We start from the raw sequence: 15,914 nt of genomic DNA, 5'->3' as shown, positions 1-15,914 counted from the left end.
AAAAGGAACAAGAATAGCGCAGGAAGCAGCCCTTTCCCCGGTCACCTAGATCTCCCCGTTCACCTGCCTTTGGTTACCATGTTGCCGCATTTGCTGCTGGTTGAAATCTGACGGATAAATATCCATACTTTGTTGTAAACATTCTGATTGCATGAAATTCACCTTAATCACTTGTGCCCCCTGGGCTGGAGACCAGGGTAGTCGTCAAGATTAGTTTAGCACTCGGAAGTGACCTGGACATTCCCGGGCTTCCTGTGAGAACATGGCTTTGCAGCTCAGTCCCGCCCTCCCCTGCAACGCTCGGGCCAGACAGAGAGGAACGGGCGGCTCAAGGGAGAGTACTTCCCCCCAACATACTATTATGAACATTTTTAAACACAGGAAGGTGGAAAGAATTTCATGGTGATCCCATAAATGCGCCACCCAGAACTACATTTCATTCCCAGGAGGCTTTAAGCTGGAGGGTTTAGCAGGGGTTTTGTGGCAGAATGGTCTCAGCAGGCAGGTGGCACAGTTTCTGAACTCTACCCCACAAGCCTGATACCAGTCCCAGGAGTGGGCTGAAGGTGGACACACATCCAGGGACACTGTCTGGCCAACAAATTCAGGCCTTCTCCCTGCCCCCTCATGGCTGGGTCTAGCTCCCACTGGGGGAGCAGGCTGGGGCTGGGGCACCCAAAGGCAAGGGTGCTGGCCGAGGACCCTCTACAGTATGGACATGCGGTGAGTGCCAGGTCTTCCTGGGCTCTGGGCCCTGAGCTGTTCCCGACATCAGCTCTGTGTTACAGGGGTAGAGGTGCCTGAAGTCCTCAAGGACCTGTGCCGGCGAGCCTCCTACATCAGCCGGGAAAAGATCTGGTGAGCCCTGATCTGGGAATGTTAGAGGGAGGGCTGGGGTTGGGGGGGTTGCCTTTTCTCTCCCCAGAATGCCTGGGATCAGGGCCCTACCAGCCTATGTAGTGTCTTTATGCAAATTAGAAAAAAGGGCTCCTTGCTGTAGGCAGACACAGCCCTGTACCAGCAAGAGCAGAGAGCCTGCTGGACTTCGGCACCCACCTGCTGCCAGGGTCAGATGCCCTTGTGAAGGACACAGCTTGTATGTGTGTCCCCAGGATCTAACTCATTCTCTGTCCAGGTCTCTGTGGGAAGTCTGCTGGCCCCTGGCTGAGAGCTCTGACCCCTCCTCAGCAGAGTCGGTCTGCAGAGAGACCAGGGGCAGCGAGGATCCAGTGGCTCAGGTGGCCAGAATCCTCTCTCTTTCATTCCTGTCCTAGTCCCTCCCCCAGAGTGAGCGCTCGCTGTCCCCACAGCAACGCTGACGTGGAGCGGACAGCACAGAGACTGCAGTGCCCCACGGACACAGACCCCCCCCCGGAGATTCGACGGAGGTTTGGCAAGAAGTACGCCTGCTCCTCTCCTTGAGTTCATGCATCCCGTTAGCGTGCAGGGCTGCAGGCAGGATGAGCAGTTCACGCCCGCGCAGACCACAGTCTGACAAGGTGGCTGCTACACTGATAATCACCATGTCCCACCGATGAATGTTGTGACAGTGGTCAGAGCAAGGAGCTTCGGAGCTCAAGGAAGTGCTCACCTCTGCCTGGTAAGTCAAGGCAGGCTTCCTGGAGGGGGTGACTTCTGCGCTTCCAGTAAAGGGTGAGAACAGAGCAGGGTGAGAATGGGGAGCTGCAGACTGGGAGGGGAGAGGGCTGTCTGAGTGTGAGTGGGACCTGGGCTAGAGGGAGTGCGTTCCCTGGGACGAACTGACCCAGTGAGCACTGCAAGGCTGTCCCTACTCTGGCGGCCTTGTCAGAGGAGTGTGGTAGGGCTTTTGGGGTCTGAACCCTGCTTGGCTTGAGCAACTTGGTGCCCTTTCTCTGCTCCTGGGAGGCGGGTTGCACTGGGAGGGGGGGTTCGTAGCCAGAGCCGAGACTTCCTGTCCCCAGGGTAGCATCATTCCAGCCCCTGCTGTTCACGGAGGCCCCCAGGGAGAAGTTTCAGCGCAGCCGGCACCACCAGACCTTGCAGCAGTTCCAGCGCGTCATCGAGAACTACCGCCGCCACATCGGCTGCGTGGCTGTGTTCTGCGCCATCAGCGGGGGCCTTTCCTGGAGCAGGCCTGCTGTGAGTGTGGGCAGCCCCGGGGTCGGGGCCCCCGTGGGTGCATGGGGCCTGCTTGAACGGAGGCTGCAGAGGGGGCCTGCGTGAAGGGGTGGCGGCCAGGGCGGGCCCTTGACCCGCCTCAGCGGCGCTCTCTCCTCTGCACTGCTCCCCTCTTACCCGCCTGGGCTCCCCGACAGACTATGCTTCTGGGGCTCACCGCATGGGCATCACGGACACCACCCGTGTGGGCATCATCCTGTCCCGGGGCCGGCCGCCAGCATCTCCTTCATGTTCTCCTGCGTCCTGCTCACCACGTGCCGCAGCCTGCATCACCTTCCTGCGAGAGACCTTCCATCGGCTCATTGCCTCCGTGGCCATCGTCCTCACAGGTAGGGCCCGGGAGTCCCAGGGCTTCTGTTCGTGTCCTCCTGCCCCTGCTGCCTGCCCCTCCTCTCTTTTGTGCTTGAGTGTGAGTCCTAGATGTCCTTCTCAGAAGGATGCAGCTGGCCCGCAGTGGTGTGAAGTGAGGCCAGGAGCCCCCCACCCCGCCCCTTCCTGGTGCCTCTTCCCATGGTTTCAGGGCCACCTCCTCAGCCTCCAGCTGACAAGTTAGCAACAGCCCAGAACATGGGCACATCATGTGTGATCTCTCCCAGTTTTTATGTTGGAAAACATACTCTGTGAGAGAAACCCAAAGAATGAACTTCTAATGGTATAATTTCAGACTCCTGTGGCTGGGCTCATGGATGGTACATATGGGGCTCAGCAGGGGTAGGGAGGGACAGGAGGATGGCTAGAGACCAGAAGTGCAGACCCCGAGGGTCCTTCTTCAGGCCCCCAAGGCTGGGTGGCTGGAGTCCTCCACCTTGGGCTGAATGGGTGAGCGCCCCCACCAGGCTGCCCCCTGGCTCACTCCCACCCTGTCTGGCCTTCCTTAGTCTTGCACAGTGCGGGCCATGTGGTAAATGGGTACCTGTTCTCCGTCAGCCCGCTCAGCGTCCTTTCCTGCCTCTTCCCTGGACTCTTCCGTGACGACGGGTGAGTGAGTGGGCTACTGTGTGCGTGTGTGTGTGTGTGTGTGTGTGTGTGTGTGTGTGTGAGTCAATGTGGGGGGATCCTTTATGGATGGAAAGAAGCAAATTCTCTTGGCTCAGAGGAGAGTGTCACCTTCCAGGCAATGGGACAGACAATGACCAGCCAGAGCCCTGACCCCGAGTGGGCAGAAAGGGAGACTGGTGCCTGGGTTGAGGTGTTTCCTCTGGAGGATTCTTTCTGGAAGTCCCAGGCATCTCCTCTCAGCATCCTTGCTTGCTTTCCCTTCTCCACAGGTCTGAGTGTCCCCAGAAGTATTACTGGTGTTCTTCCAGACTGTGCTAGGTGAGAGCCCTCCCTGCTCTGAATTTCTGGGTCTGGCTCTGAGCTCTGAGCTCCGGGTTCTATCTGCCATGAGGCAGCCCAGTAGCGCTCACTCAGGTCTCACGGTGGGCCAGACTCTGCCCTCTGGTCCTGACAACTCTGCTGGGAAGTAGGAGCCTCTGCTCTCTAGTCCTTCTCTTGGGAGCTTGGCTGGGGTCCTGCCCCAACTCGGAACATCCTTCTTCCGTGGAATGAGAATGGACCCCCTCTCCCCCTGCCCCAACCTACACACCTACCGTGACAGTGGCTTGGAGGAATGCCGTGTCCCAGCAGCACGGTGGAGGGACCAGGCTCGTCAAACTAGGCAGAGACCCCCACCCCTTGTAGTCCGTCTTGACCAGGGCTGTTGAGGGACGTATTCCTTACTCCCCGTAATCACCCATTTTAGAGCTATTAGCTGTGAATCTGTTCAAAAGCTTCTTGAACCTATTTATATTTTCAGTCTGTTTCCTCCTTGGCATAATACATTTTCTACGCTCCTCTCCGTGAAACACGGCATTTTTTTTAATCCTAAAACAACCTGCTCTGAACTTCAGAGTGCTTGCTAATTCTTGCGCACTGGGATTTAGTGGATAAGGCTGTGTTGAGGCCCTCCTCTCTGTTCAGGCCTTTACAGGCTTTGGTTAGGGCCCTTCTTAACCTCTGCTTTTCCAGACTGCAGGGCTCTAATCTTCTTAATTTCTGCCTCCCTCCTCCTCGATCACTTGAGGGGCCGTTCTCTGGCCCCTCACTCCTGTCCTGACTCTAGTACTGCTCTCTCGTGTACCCCAGGCCTGGGATCTCCTGTGAGAGGAGGGTCCTCCCGCCAACCCTGGGCTGAACCCAGGGGGCTCGGGTGGTCGCACTTCCTCACTAATGGCGCCACTGCTCATGCTGTGGGAGCCAAGTCGGGGGCTAGGGGGACGTAGACCGAGTCTTGACTCCGTGGGGGCAGGGCCTGCAATGTCCAAAGTCTGACCCAGAGGGCCCAGAGCAGGTGCCCCGCACGTTCAGTCCGTCAGCACCGGTGTAGACGAGGCCCACAGGGGGCGAGCCCTACAGAAGGCGCTAGGATCCCGTGCTGAACCAGCAGCCTGGTCCCTGTTCTTGTGGGCCTGACAGTCAGGGAAGTGACAGACAAAAAACGAATGACACCGGTCCTTGAAAAAGAACAATCGGGACAAGGTGTTGGAGGGATGAGCAGAGTCTGTTGAAATAAAAGGCACTTGTGATCAGTGGTGTGGGGAGAGAAGAACAGAGGAGAAGCCTGGGCTTCCATGGCCCCCACCCAGAGCAGTGAAGTGGAATGGGACCCTGACCCACGGCAGCCCCAGCACAGCCCCGCTCCTCCGCCCTTCACCCCGCGTTCATTTTGCAGGCCTCACGGGGGTGCTGCTGCTCCTGGTCCTGGCCATCGTGTATGTCTTCGCCTCCCACCACTTCCGGCGCCGCAGCTTCCGGGGCTTCTGGCTGACCCACCACCTCTACGTCCTGCTCTCCGGGCTGGTGAGGGCTGTCGGGGTCTTGGCAGGATGATCCCAGGGAGGCCATGAGGGCTGAGACATCCGTTCTCCGTCCCCTCAGTCATTTCAGGAATCCCCTCCACTTCTCACATCACAGCTGGAGAGGATAGTGTAGGCCTGTCAAGCAGATGGACCCCGGGCTGCAGCGCTTGGAAGATGGGTGCCCGGCATGGGGCTGGCAGTAGCAGCCCTATCAGGCTGGTCGCTTCCTTGCAGACACCCCCGCATCATTTCTGCCCAGCCGGTCATTCCCCAGTTCCGGTGGCTGGTGTGAGCTCCAGTGTTGACCGCCCACTTTCAAGGGAGCAGCACACTTTTTTTTTTTTTTAGAGAAGTCTATCTTAATTCTGTTCTGCCACTTTTGTTCTGATCCTGTTTCCTGGGGTGTCTGCACCCCACTCAGCAAAGTGCCACTTGTAGAGTCAACGAGCTTGCTCAAAACGTCTTCACTTGGACTGTTGATGAGACGGATTTTTAAGAGTCTACCTGTTCCCTTTCCTTCTCCTTAAGCTCCTGCCTCCCTTCCTTCACATTCCCTCCCTTCCCTCGTCCTCCTGTTCCCTTTACCTTCCCTGGGTTTGCTGTCAGGTGCGCCAGCTAGTTAGTTCCAGAGGGACTCTGATCTGTGCTTGGCCTGCCTTCCTCATGGATACAGGCGGTTCCCTAAAGAGCACCCGAGGGTCCTGCTGAGAAGCTAAACTAAGTCCCAAGGCCCCAGCGTCCCCACCAACGATACTTGCCCGTCAGCATTCAGAAGCGCAGAGCCCAGATGGTTGCCATCTGTCACCTGGCTCCAGGCAGAACTGCACACAGTCCTGAAACAGAGGGCGAGTCCATCATGGCCTGGGTCAAGCTGGCACCTGTGGGATGCCCTGCGTCCTCCAGGTGCAGTTCTGTCCTCAGTGATCAGACGGTCTGTTTCCATGTTGCTGAGGCTCAGCACTTCACGGTTCTGAAGAGGACTACCCGGCCTCGGCTTAGGTCATTTCCTAGAACTGATGTTTGTTTCCAGAGAAATCTCTGTCTTCTTTGGAAGCTGAGGCTGATTTATCCCTCCCTACCCACCCCTGCTAGGGGGAGCCCTAGCTCCCCGGTTACTGTTTCTGTTAGGGGTGGAGATGATGTTCTTGTTCCTGGTGAAAAAGCAGCTGAGCTCAATGGGAGACCCGGAAGAGTGGCCACACTGGCTCCCTGAGACCAAGACCCCCTTCTGACTTATCCCTGGGTTTGGGGGATCCCTGGGGTTCAGAGCCTCCCTTCCTGCCAGCAGGGAAGTCAGCAGCTCAGAAAGGTGCAGGACCCTCTGCTGGGCAACCCAACCCTGGCCGCTAGGGACAGTCTCACCTGGGGGATATCAGGGCCAAAACACCCGCCTCCTCCCCATTTACCCTTGGTGTGTCCGCTTGACTTGGGGCAGAAAGAGAAGCGACAAGTAAAGGACCCAGTGTGGAGCCGGCCCTGCAGAAGGCTGTCCGGGCTCCCGACCCAGGCAGAAGCGGGCAGGGCGGGCACAGCGGGAGCTGAGCTGGCGGCAGCCCCCCAGCTCCTCAGCCAACCGCGGGTCTGCAGCAGTTCTGGGGTTTAAAAGTAGAGCCAACACCAAATGGGACGTATAAACAGAGCAGTATGAGGCCACCCAGACGTCGTTCTCAGCCTGGTTAGATGCTCAGAAAGCCTTGGGGGTGGGGGTGGGCTCCATAATGAAAGAGGAACCTGGGGGGACCGGAGCCAGTTCAGAGAAGAGCCCAGAGAGGTTTAAGTTAGTCCTGTGGGCAAAGGAACACGAAGCTGGGGAAAGGCAGAGCGGACTGAGGAGCCAGAGTTCAGTATAACAGTTATCTGTCGAAGGGTCTAGTACACAGTTGTTCGGTGCTACGTACTAGTTTGGGGGAGGAGGGGGAGACTCGAAGCTCCGCCCTGGAGAACTTAGGATTTGGGGTGGAGATAAGTGCCGTGCACTTGCCTTGATCAGAATGAGCAGACAATACAGGATTCATGCTGAGCTGAGGGCTGCAAACAGTGATTTCTAGCAGCTCGCTGAAGGGAGTTTCATTCGGGCCAAACTGGTTAGGGAAGACTTTGGGGAGAAGATGGGATTGGAGCCAAGACTTAAGGAGAGGTAAGCTAAGATCCGACAGGGCAGAGTGCAATCCGAAGAGCATTCCAGGTAGAAGAAAGGGCATGAGCACTGGTGCAGAGGTGGAAATGAGGATAGTGTATTCAGGGCGCAAAGGCCTGGCTGTGGGTGGCCCCAGGGTATTAGGTGGTGGCAGGACCCGTGCGGCTGCGGGGGCGGCCGAGGGGCCATGCCACATGGGACAGCATAGACTGAGGAGTGCAGAGAGTGAGAAAATCAGGTTTGGGCAACATGCAGGATCAGGGCTGGGAGAAGGAACAGAGAGCCAGTGGAGGAGATGGGAAGCGAGTGGCCCCAGAGACGCAGCAGATGTGGCAAGGAGCAGGTGGTTGCTAGTGCCACAGACGGCCAGCCCTGGGAACAAATGAAAGGAGACCTTCATGGGATGGCAAGAAGCAGGGAGGGGGCATCCCTGGGAGAGGGAATAGTGGGTGCCCAGGGCCTGAAGCAGAAAGGACTTGCCGTGTTTGAAGAACAGGGAGGCGGAAACGCTGGCAGGCAGAGGCCAGAGCATCTCGAGGCCTTGTGGTATAATGGGAAGTCCACTAAGGCTGGTTACACTGCGACGGCATGATAAAATGAACTTCAGAAAGTCGCAGTGGCTGCCTTGAAGACAATGGGTCACGGTGGGGCAACCCCCTAGAAGACGAGCTGGGAGGCTACTGCAGGAGACCAGGCGAGAGTCAAGGTGGCTGGTTCAGGATGGTGCCAGGAAGGCGCAAATAGTCTCACTCATCGTGGACGATCTGCAGGATGGGCTTGGGGTTGGGAGTGGTTAGATTTGGGGACCTGGAGGGAGCGTGGTACACGGAGAGGTGGGGACGGAGGGTGTCCGTGGGGGTGGGCTGGGGTGGGTGGAGGGTGCAAGGGGCTAAGGCCCGAGTCGGCCACAGACACTGTTGTGGGTGTGACTTGGTCTGAGCCGAATTCTTCACTCTATCCAGCTCATTGTCCACGGCAGCTTCGGCCTGCCCCAGCTGCCCCGTTTCCACATCTTCTTCCCGGTCCCGGCACTCATCTATGGGGGACAAGCTGGTGAGCCTGAGCCTGAAGAAGGTGGAGATCAGCGTGGAGAAGGCTGAGCTGCTGCCTTCAGGCACCAGGCCTGCAGGCTGTCAGGGACCAGCTGGGTAGTGCTGAGAAAGCCCACAGGGCAGGGGCAGAGCGTGGACCTTGCAATCCGCTGGTCTGGCCCAGTGGAGTTGGCAGGGGCCTTGAGGCGGCAGCGATGAGGGAGCTAGCAAGCAAAGCTCTTGGCCGGGGGACCCGAGCCTCTCTCACAACAGAGGGAGGAGGAGCCCGGGCCAGGTTGCTCCTTTCCCTGCTGACCACCAGCACCAGCGCTGCATTGCCCCTCCGCAGGGTGGACATGGCCAGAGGGGAGTAATGCCTTCTGATGGGGAGAGGCCTTGGCATATTCCAGAAGGAGAGCTGAGGCTGCGGGGGCGGGGGGGGATCTTTCTGGAGGCCACAGGGTTGCTGGGTCCTGGATAGCAGCCTCCTGCCCACTTCCTTTCCTCAGGAGTGACCCACCTGCAGCTCCAGCGGCCCCAAGGCTTTGAGTACAAGTCGGGACAGTGGGTGCGGATCGCCTGCTTGGCTCTGGGGACCACTGAGTACCACCCCTTCACGCTGACTTCTGCACCCGATGAGGACACGCTCAGCCTGCACATCCGGGCAGCAGGGCCCTGGACCACTCGGCTCAGGGAGATCTACTCACCTCCAACGGGAGGTGGCTGTGCCAGATACCCGAAGGTGACCAGACACAGACCGGATGAGCTACCCGCCCCCACATCCCCTTAGCAGGCCTTGGCCCCGCAGCCCCGGGCTGCCCACTGTGTTCCTCCCCTCCCATCCAGAGACTGGCCATTCCAGGTAATGCCGCGGCACCCCCTCTCTCCTCACTCCATAAACATACCTGCCTTCCCTGCCTCCCATTTCTAGCTTCAGAGCTATTGTGGTGGCGGAGCTTAACTCAGACCCACTCCTTCTCCTGCAGCTGTACCTTGATGGACCATTTGGAGAGGGCCACCAGGAATGGCATAAGTTTGAGGTCTCAGTGCTGGTGGGAGGGGGCGTTGGAGTCACCCCCTTTGCCTCCATCCTCAAAGACCTGGTCTTCAAATCATCAGTTAGCTGCCAAGTGTTCTGTAAGAAGGTGAGTGCCCTCTCCTCCTGCTGACCCCTGGCCCCTGCTCCCTATCACTGTGTCCGTCTCTGCCTGTCTCTCCTGCCTCTGTTCTTGGCCTGACCCCAGAGGGGTCTGATATCCTCGGACCCTAAAGAACAGAGTTGGAGAGGGGTAAAGAAACCCACTCTGTCGTACAGAGGAGGCCAGCCCCTGAAGGGAGCCTTGTCAGGTTGGGAGAAGGAAGGGAACACTTGGGGTGGGGCAGTGAAACCTGCTCTGCTTTCAAGAGGAAGAAGAGGGGAGGTGGCGAGGCAGGGCTGGTGGGCTGGGTTAGTTGCAGGAACACAGCCCAGGCCCTCAGGCCCCCTCTATCCCGGGTCCCTTCACCCCAGCCCGGACCTGGTAGCAGGCCCCTGCTTGTCTCTCTGGGCCTGGCAGGTGAGTCGGGGGCACAGGAACGCAGCAGGCAGAGGCCAAGCCCACGTACTGTCGGCATTCAGAGGGTGACAGGCAGCTCCCCCGCTCCTCTGTCCATGCGGGCTCTGCCTCTGCTTCTTAACCCACACGGCCCCACTTCAGCCTCTTCAGAAGCGGGAGGTCGGTCCCTCTATGGCAGCTTCTATCCTCCGGCTCTCTCTTTGAGCCCATTCCCATCTGCCCCGGGCAGCCAGCTGGGTCTTCCCTCAGGCTGTTCTGTGACATGCCCCTTAGTGGAACCCTATCCCTCTGGGCTGGGGTTGGTTGGGAGCCCAGCAGCCTGTGGAGGGCCCGTTGCAGGGAGTGGAACGGCAGGCTCTGTGTGAAAAAGCCGCTTCCCACCCCATCGGACCTTCAGCTCACTTGACAAGTGTCCTTTTTCATCACCCCAGGTTATCACTCCCTTCTCTCTCTCCATGCCTGGGGTAACTCCATCTCCCGCCCAGAGCCTGGCCCTGGGGCCCCCCACAACACTCCATTCCCCAGAGTGTCTGGGGAGAGGCACAAGCTGACGGAGACAGGAAGAGTTCTATTGCTGTGGGGATCCCGGGGATATAGGGAGCCTGAGCTTAGCCAGGTCCTGAACTCCCCTGTGTCCCCAGATCTACTTCATCTGGGTGACGAGAACACAGCGGCAGTTTGAGCGGATGGCTGACGTCATCCGAGAGGTGGAGGAGAATGACCGTCAGGACCTGGTGTCCGTGCACACCTACGTCACCCAGCTGGCTGAGAAGTTTGACCTCAGGACCACCATGCTGGTGGGTCAGGGACGGCCAGGCGGGGCGACTCGGTGGGTCGATGGGTTGGCTGGGTGAGGCTCAGATGGCCAGGGCAGGTGGGCGGACAGCCAGGTTCAGACGGCAGGAGGCACAGAGATGGTAGTCCCGATTTTCAGCCTCCAGCTCCCTCCCCACCCCATTCTCTGTCTCCTGGGCTGCAGGCTGGCTTGGGCTAGGCACGGACCCTGACTGTCCTTGGCCTGACCTACCTCTGTGCCCCCAGTACATCTGTGAGCGGCACTTCCAGAAGGTGCTGAACAGGAGTCTGTTCACGGGCCTGCGCTCCATCATGCACTTTGGCCGCCCCCCCTTCGAGCCCTTCTTCAAGTCCCTGCAGGAGGTCCACCCACAAGTCAGTCCACCCCATATCAAGGTTCTCCTGGCCTTTATCACCTGAGGTCTAAGCAAACCTCCCAACCCAGCTCCAGGAGGGAAGGAACTGCTGATAAGAACTCATCACCCAAGAGATAAGTGGGGAGAATGGAATGGAAAAACAGTAGCGGTCACTCTGAGGGGCTCAGGGGGGAAGCAGCAACAGGGACTCGCCACTTCTAAAGCCATGGTGCCTGTCCAGAAGGAACAGCTCAGTTCATCCTTATGATAAACTCAAAGCTATTCTTACCATGAATACTGAGCCCGCCCTCACCCGAGACGCTGATCTTTACCGTGAACACTGGGCTAGCCACTGCTCTGGTAAATAATGGCCTAGCCCTCAATGACACAGTAAGCTAGCCTTTAACTTGAACGCTGATTAACCCAGCCCCTGTCAGAAACACTGATCCTTTACCCCAAATGCCTTGGAGAGGGGGGAGGGCGGACCCACACAAAGCAAGTCTACCAAAGCTGAGCTAGACGCACACACCGAGCCAGCCCTCACCACACAGGGTGTGAAGCGAACCTTTATCAGAAACATGGAAGGAGTCCCCACCAAGGACTCTTGCCTGTCTTTCCATGAACACTGAGCTAGGCTTCACGTTTCCTTCCCCTAACAGGTCCGGAAGATTGGGGTGTTTAGCTGTGGCCCCCCTGGCATGACCAAGAATGTGGAAAAGGGCTGTCAGCTCATCAACGAGCAGGACCGGACTCACTCCTCCGACCATTATGAGAACTTCTAGGCCTCCTGGCCAGGAGCTCTTCCCATTGCCCAGCTGAGCAGAGGTTTGGGCCCACACCTCGCTCTATATTTCCTATTTCTGACTCTCTGCCTCCTCCCCATTCCTACCTCTCATCCCTGGTCCAGGTGGCCATGGTCAGTCACCCCATACGGGTTCAGAGACCCCCAAGTGCAGACTGTCTCAGCTTGGAGAAGCTGGGGGGCACTGTCTAGGAAACGGAGCCTGGGAGGTAGGAGAGCTATTGTTACTTTGGGGCAAAGTGACACCTCTTCTTCCAAACTAAGAAAAAGCCTCAAAAGACTGGAGCTGACAAGCAGTGTGTATGTGCACTAGGGGGCTGTGGGCCTAAGGACGGAGTGGGAGCACAGATGCTGGCATCTTGGAACTCCTCCCCCAAAACCTCCCCCTCCTCTAGGCTCCCCACTGTCAAAAGGGCTGGCAAATGCCTTGGGGTGGGCTAGAGGCTGGGCCCACAGAGAGAAATCTACAGGAACCCCCTCAGCATCCTAGCCTAACAGCACAACTGATTTCTCCCCAGTTTTTAAACATGTGCTGTAGTCAGAATCTGGCCCAATATCTATGTCGTGCTCCTCAGGCCTTGTCTCTTCTTCCCACTGCAATAGTCTCCTTTACAAACAAACCACTTTTCTGCCCTCTGGTTTTCTTTATTCTGCCCCAGGATGGGGGTGGGCACTGGCAAAGGAAGCTACTAACCAGCCAACTCACCCAGGCTGCTGCAGACAGTGTTCTGAACCTGCCAGCATCTACCGAATAAAGGAACCAGCCCAAGGCCGAGGGCTTTAGCTGGAGACCCCTTTCCCAGCTCAGGGGCACCCTTCCTGACCCAGGCCTCTCAGGGTGGCTCGTGTGGGGCTTCTCAAGCCTGACCAGGAAGGGCAGAGAGAGAAGGGATGGGAGTTCTGGAGAAGGTGGGCAGGGCACAAAGTGCGGGTGTGCGTGGCAGGACAGAGCAGGAGCCAGAGTTGGCCTGGCTGGCTCCAGGACCTCTGAGCAACAGCAGTGGACCACCCGTGCCTCCATGGGTCTTCCAGGTAAAGAGATGAAAGCACAAGGAGACGGATGAGCACATCACCTGAACACTCAGCCTGTTTTCTCATCTGGAAAGTGACTCATACCCTCCAAGGTATAGGGCAACCCTCTGAGGGAATTTCTAAAGCAGGGCCCAATTTCAAGTGAGCCTCTCGATTGTCCTCACCAAATTCTTACATTTGTCAGGTCACATATCCTCGATTTCGATGAAATAGCCGGGGATTAGAAAATCTGAACTCCCATGATTGACACTGCTCAGGTTCTGTAAAGAGGCCCTGGGACTGCGCTCCCAGAGCAGCGGATGTTTGTTCAGCCCCGCGGGGAGCCCCGTGGGGGCAGGAGGGCGGGCCTGGAGTGGGTCGACGGCAGTTGGGACCTGCGGCGCAGGGGGTATGCCCAGGGGGCCGGGCGCACAGGCCTCGGCCAGTCCAGCCCTGGGTGCGGCTGGGGCGTCTCCAGGGCCGGTCCGGTGTGGCCGGGCGCCCGCGACCCGCGGTTAGAGGCACGACCAGCAGGGGGCAGGCGCGGAGCGCCCCGCCAAGCTCGGCCGCGAGCCCGAAGCCCCGGCCGACGGGAGATCCGGGCCCAGACCTGCGGGCTGCACGTCTCCAGGGGGCGGACTCACGGTCGGGGGATGGGGGAGGCGCGGCAGGCCCCGCTTCCCCTGGGAAGAAAACGCGGTCGGTGCGCCAGCTTTCCCGCGTGTGCGGATGCGCGGCTTCCGCGTGGCAGGGCCGCCCGCCCCCCTCGCCTGGCGCGCTGCCTCTTCGTCTCTCGGCGGCTCCCCTCCTCCCAGACGCACGGCTGTTGGCAGGAAATTGGACGCGCTCGGGGGAGCGGCCCTCGTCGGCGCGGCGGGGAGGGGGCGCCGCGCGGCCGGTCGGCTCCGGGTGCCCCCAGCCCGGCGGGAGCGGAGGGGGATGTTTTGACATCTCGTCTAGGGAAGCAAAGTGCTTTTCACTGCTGGCTTGGGTCGCTCCAGAGCTGATTTATGAACAGAATCTGCGCTCGCTTCGCCGCTCCCTCCCCCGGCAGCCCGGGGGGGGGGGGGGCGGCGCTGGGGGCGCGGACGCGGCTGGGCCTGGCAGGACTGGGTTTATTTCTTGCATCTGGCCGGGAGCTGGGGCAGCCCGGGGACTGCGCAAGTTCCCTCCGGCCCGAGCCCTTCCCCTCCTCTCTCCACCCCCGAGGCCATCTCCGTCCTGGGGGGGGGGGTGTCTGCCTTCCCCAATCCCCTCACCAGACTCTGAACAGAGCCTGCCGGTGGTTTAGGGGTGGAGGCGGAGAGATGGCCAGGGCGCCCCGCACTGACCCAGGGGGAAGGCTGCCGTGGGGAAGGGGATCCCCGCCTGTGCCCTGGGGGCGGAAGCGGCGGGGAGCTGCGGATCTTAAACTCCTCCGGAGACCAGCGGCTCTGAAGCCCCCTTCATCCAGGGGCTATCCTCTCTCCCCAGGGATTCCTCTGTCCTCGCTCCAGACAACCTTTTACTCCGAGGCCCCAGAAGGCCTTCCCGTTTAGAATAAATTAAGGAATCTGCAGGTCCCACTCGATCTCTGGGAGAGGGGAAGAAAGACTTGACAGAACATGTCCCTGGGAAGGGCCAGCGCCCTCAGCCAGGGGATGGGCGCAGGCCTGGGTCCAGCTTTGTCACAGTGCCCGGGCCTCACATCTACAGAGTCCGAATGGCCACAGGATAGAGCAGGGACATGTGCTCGGCCCCCTTAATGGGCAGCTTGCGGCTGGTGTAGTGGTGCACGATTTCAGGGACGCTGCTGAAGGGTGGGCTGTTCTGGCCCAGCACGTACTTGTGTTCCTTGGTCCGGGACAGCTTCATGTGCATGAAGCCCTGACTGCTCCTGGGAAGAGGAGAGGAGACCCTGGTGAGTAGGGGCCCTCTCCAGTCCCCCTGCCCTCCCCCACGCCCGCAGCAAATGTGGCTGTTCTGAGCCAGCTGTGTGGGGAGGTGACTAGGGAAGGTGGAGGTCAGTCCAGAAAACAGAGAGGAGGCAGAGGGGATTTTGTGAGTAGGTAACCCTAGGCGTTGGCTTTGTGGTGAGGGCCCTGGGTGTGCCAAGAATGTGTGTGTAGTGAGTGTACAGGGCGTGTGCAGGTGGAAACTGGAGCGACCACCCTCCCTGCCCCAGACCCTGGGACCCGAGCACCGGTGCCCTCCAACCTGTGTGGCCAAAGCTGGTCTACCCTCTCCATCTCTGAGCTGTGGGGGATGACACCGGTGGGGGCTCCTAGTGACGCATGTGGAGACACAAACATCCTTGGCAGGACCGTGTGTGGACAGATGTGACAACCGAGCGAATCTTGGTTGAGGCTCTCTCTTGCAGAAACCAGGGGAGGGGGTGAGCTAGCTGCTCTGGAAGCCCACCCCAAATCCGGGGAGGCTCAACCGCCTTGTCCTGGGGATATCCCTTTACCCTCCTGCTAACTGGGCCTTGGGCCAAGCCCCCAGCTCCTCTGTCCCTGCAGCCTGGGATGCCATCACCGGTGAGGCTGTAACTCCATTCCCTCCCTCAGAGAGAAAGGCTCCACTGCCTCTCCCAGCTCCCTGACACGATCCAGGAAATCCACATCAGTGCCTGGCCCTGCCCTCAAGACAAGGACCCTGCTGCTCAGAGCTCTGGCCGGCTCCCAGCTGTCCGGGCACCCTGTCTTAGAGAGAAAGCATGGGGGTGGGGCCCGAGCAAGAACAGTGTCTGCCCAAGCTACCAGGCCTGGTCCACAGCAAGGAGGAAGCAGTGTTTGGGGGAGCCCTGAAGCCTGAATACTTGTCTCTCGGGGCCAGAGCCTACCTGGGGACAAGTGCAGGGCTCAGAAACTAGTATGGGAGGTAGGACCGGTGAGGGGGGCCCTCATATGAGGTGAGGCTGACAAACCTCATTTCCCTCCCCTGCCTGCGTACAAAGAGGCTTCTGACGGGACCCATTTCACTGGGCCCACAAGTGAAGATGGAGAGTGGATGACTGAAGAGAGGAAAGGGATGACAGGAAAAAAACAGTCCTTTATCACCCATGCTTCCAATTCCTTCTCCCTGCCCCAGGATACTGTGCCCTAAAGCCTGCTGGGGGCCCCAGGCTGGGTGTATGTGTGTATGGGCGGGGGTGGGGGGATGGGGGGGCATCCTTCTTCTGTAGGCCCGAGATAATGGCTGAGGCTGACAGTGACCACGCAGGCCCTGGGGAAGGGAGCTAAGG

At 59.2% G+C, this 15,914-nt stretch overlaps 2 protein-coding genes across 4 annotated transcripts in view; one reads left to right on the top strand and one right to left on the bottom strand.

Annotated features, from left to right (window-relative positions):
• Positions 1-12,300, top strand: part of LOC125281381 (dual oxidase 1-like) — a 273,276-nt gene extending 260,976 nt beyond the window's left edge. The window contains 16 exon segments of the mRNA XM_057313038.1: positions 789-858; positions 1,275-1,400; positions 1,944-2,125; positions 2,298-2,366; positions 2,369-2,427; positions 2,429-2,489; positions 3,039-3,138; positions 3,429-3,454; positions 3,457-3,477; positions 4,874-5,001; positions 8,100-8,176; positions 8,178-8,251; positions 8,678-8,910; positions 9,155-9,313; positions 10,366-10,521; positions 10,766-12,300. Coding sequence (XP_057169021.1) covers positions 789-858; positions 1,275-1,400; positions 1,944-2,125; positions 2,298-2,366; positions 2,369-2,427; positions 2,429-2,489; positions 3,039-3,138; positions 3,429-3,454; positions 3,457-3,477; positions 4,874-5,001; positions 8,100-8,176; positions 8,178-8,251; positions 8,678-8,910; positions 9,155-9,313; positions 10,366-10,521; positions 10,766-10,939 — 1,715 coding nt within the window. The 3' untranslated portion in view covers positions 10,940-12,300.
• Positions 12,301-13,268: 968 nt separating this feature from the next.
• Positions 13,269-15,914, bottom strand: part of LOC125281366 (ral guanine nucleotide dissociation stimulator-like) — a 29,335-nt gene continuing 26,689 nt past the window's right edge. Inside the window, exon 15 of one of the 3 annotated variants that reach the window (XM_057312802.1) lies at positions 13,269-14,564. The gene's annotated coding sequence lies outside the window, so the exon portion shown is untranslated. The remainder of the gene's footprint in view (positions 14,565-15,914) is intronic. The other 2 variants (XR_008959463.1, XR_008959462.1) reach the window with 2 other exon arrangements.

This window comes from Ursus arctos, unplaced genomic scaffold (genome assembly GCF_023065955.2).
Source record: "Ursus arctos isolate Adak ecotype North America unplaced genomic scaffold, UrsArc2.0 scaffold_16, whole genome shotgun sequence".
NCBI lineage: Eukaryota > Metazoa > Chordata > Mammalia > Carnivora > Ursidae > Ursus > Ursus arctos.
Note: the sequence above shows the minus strand (reverse complement) of the source record. Positions and strands in the feature narration are given on the sequence as shown.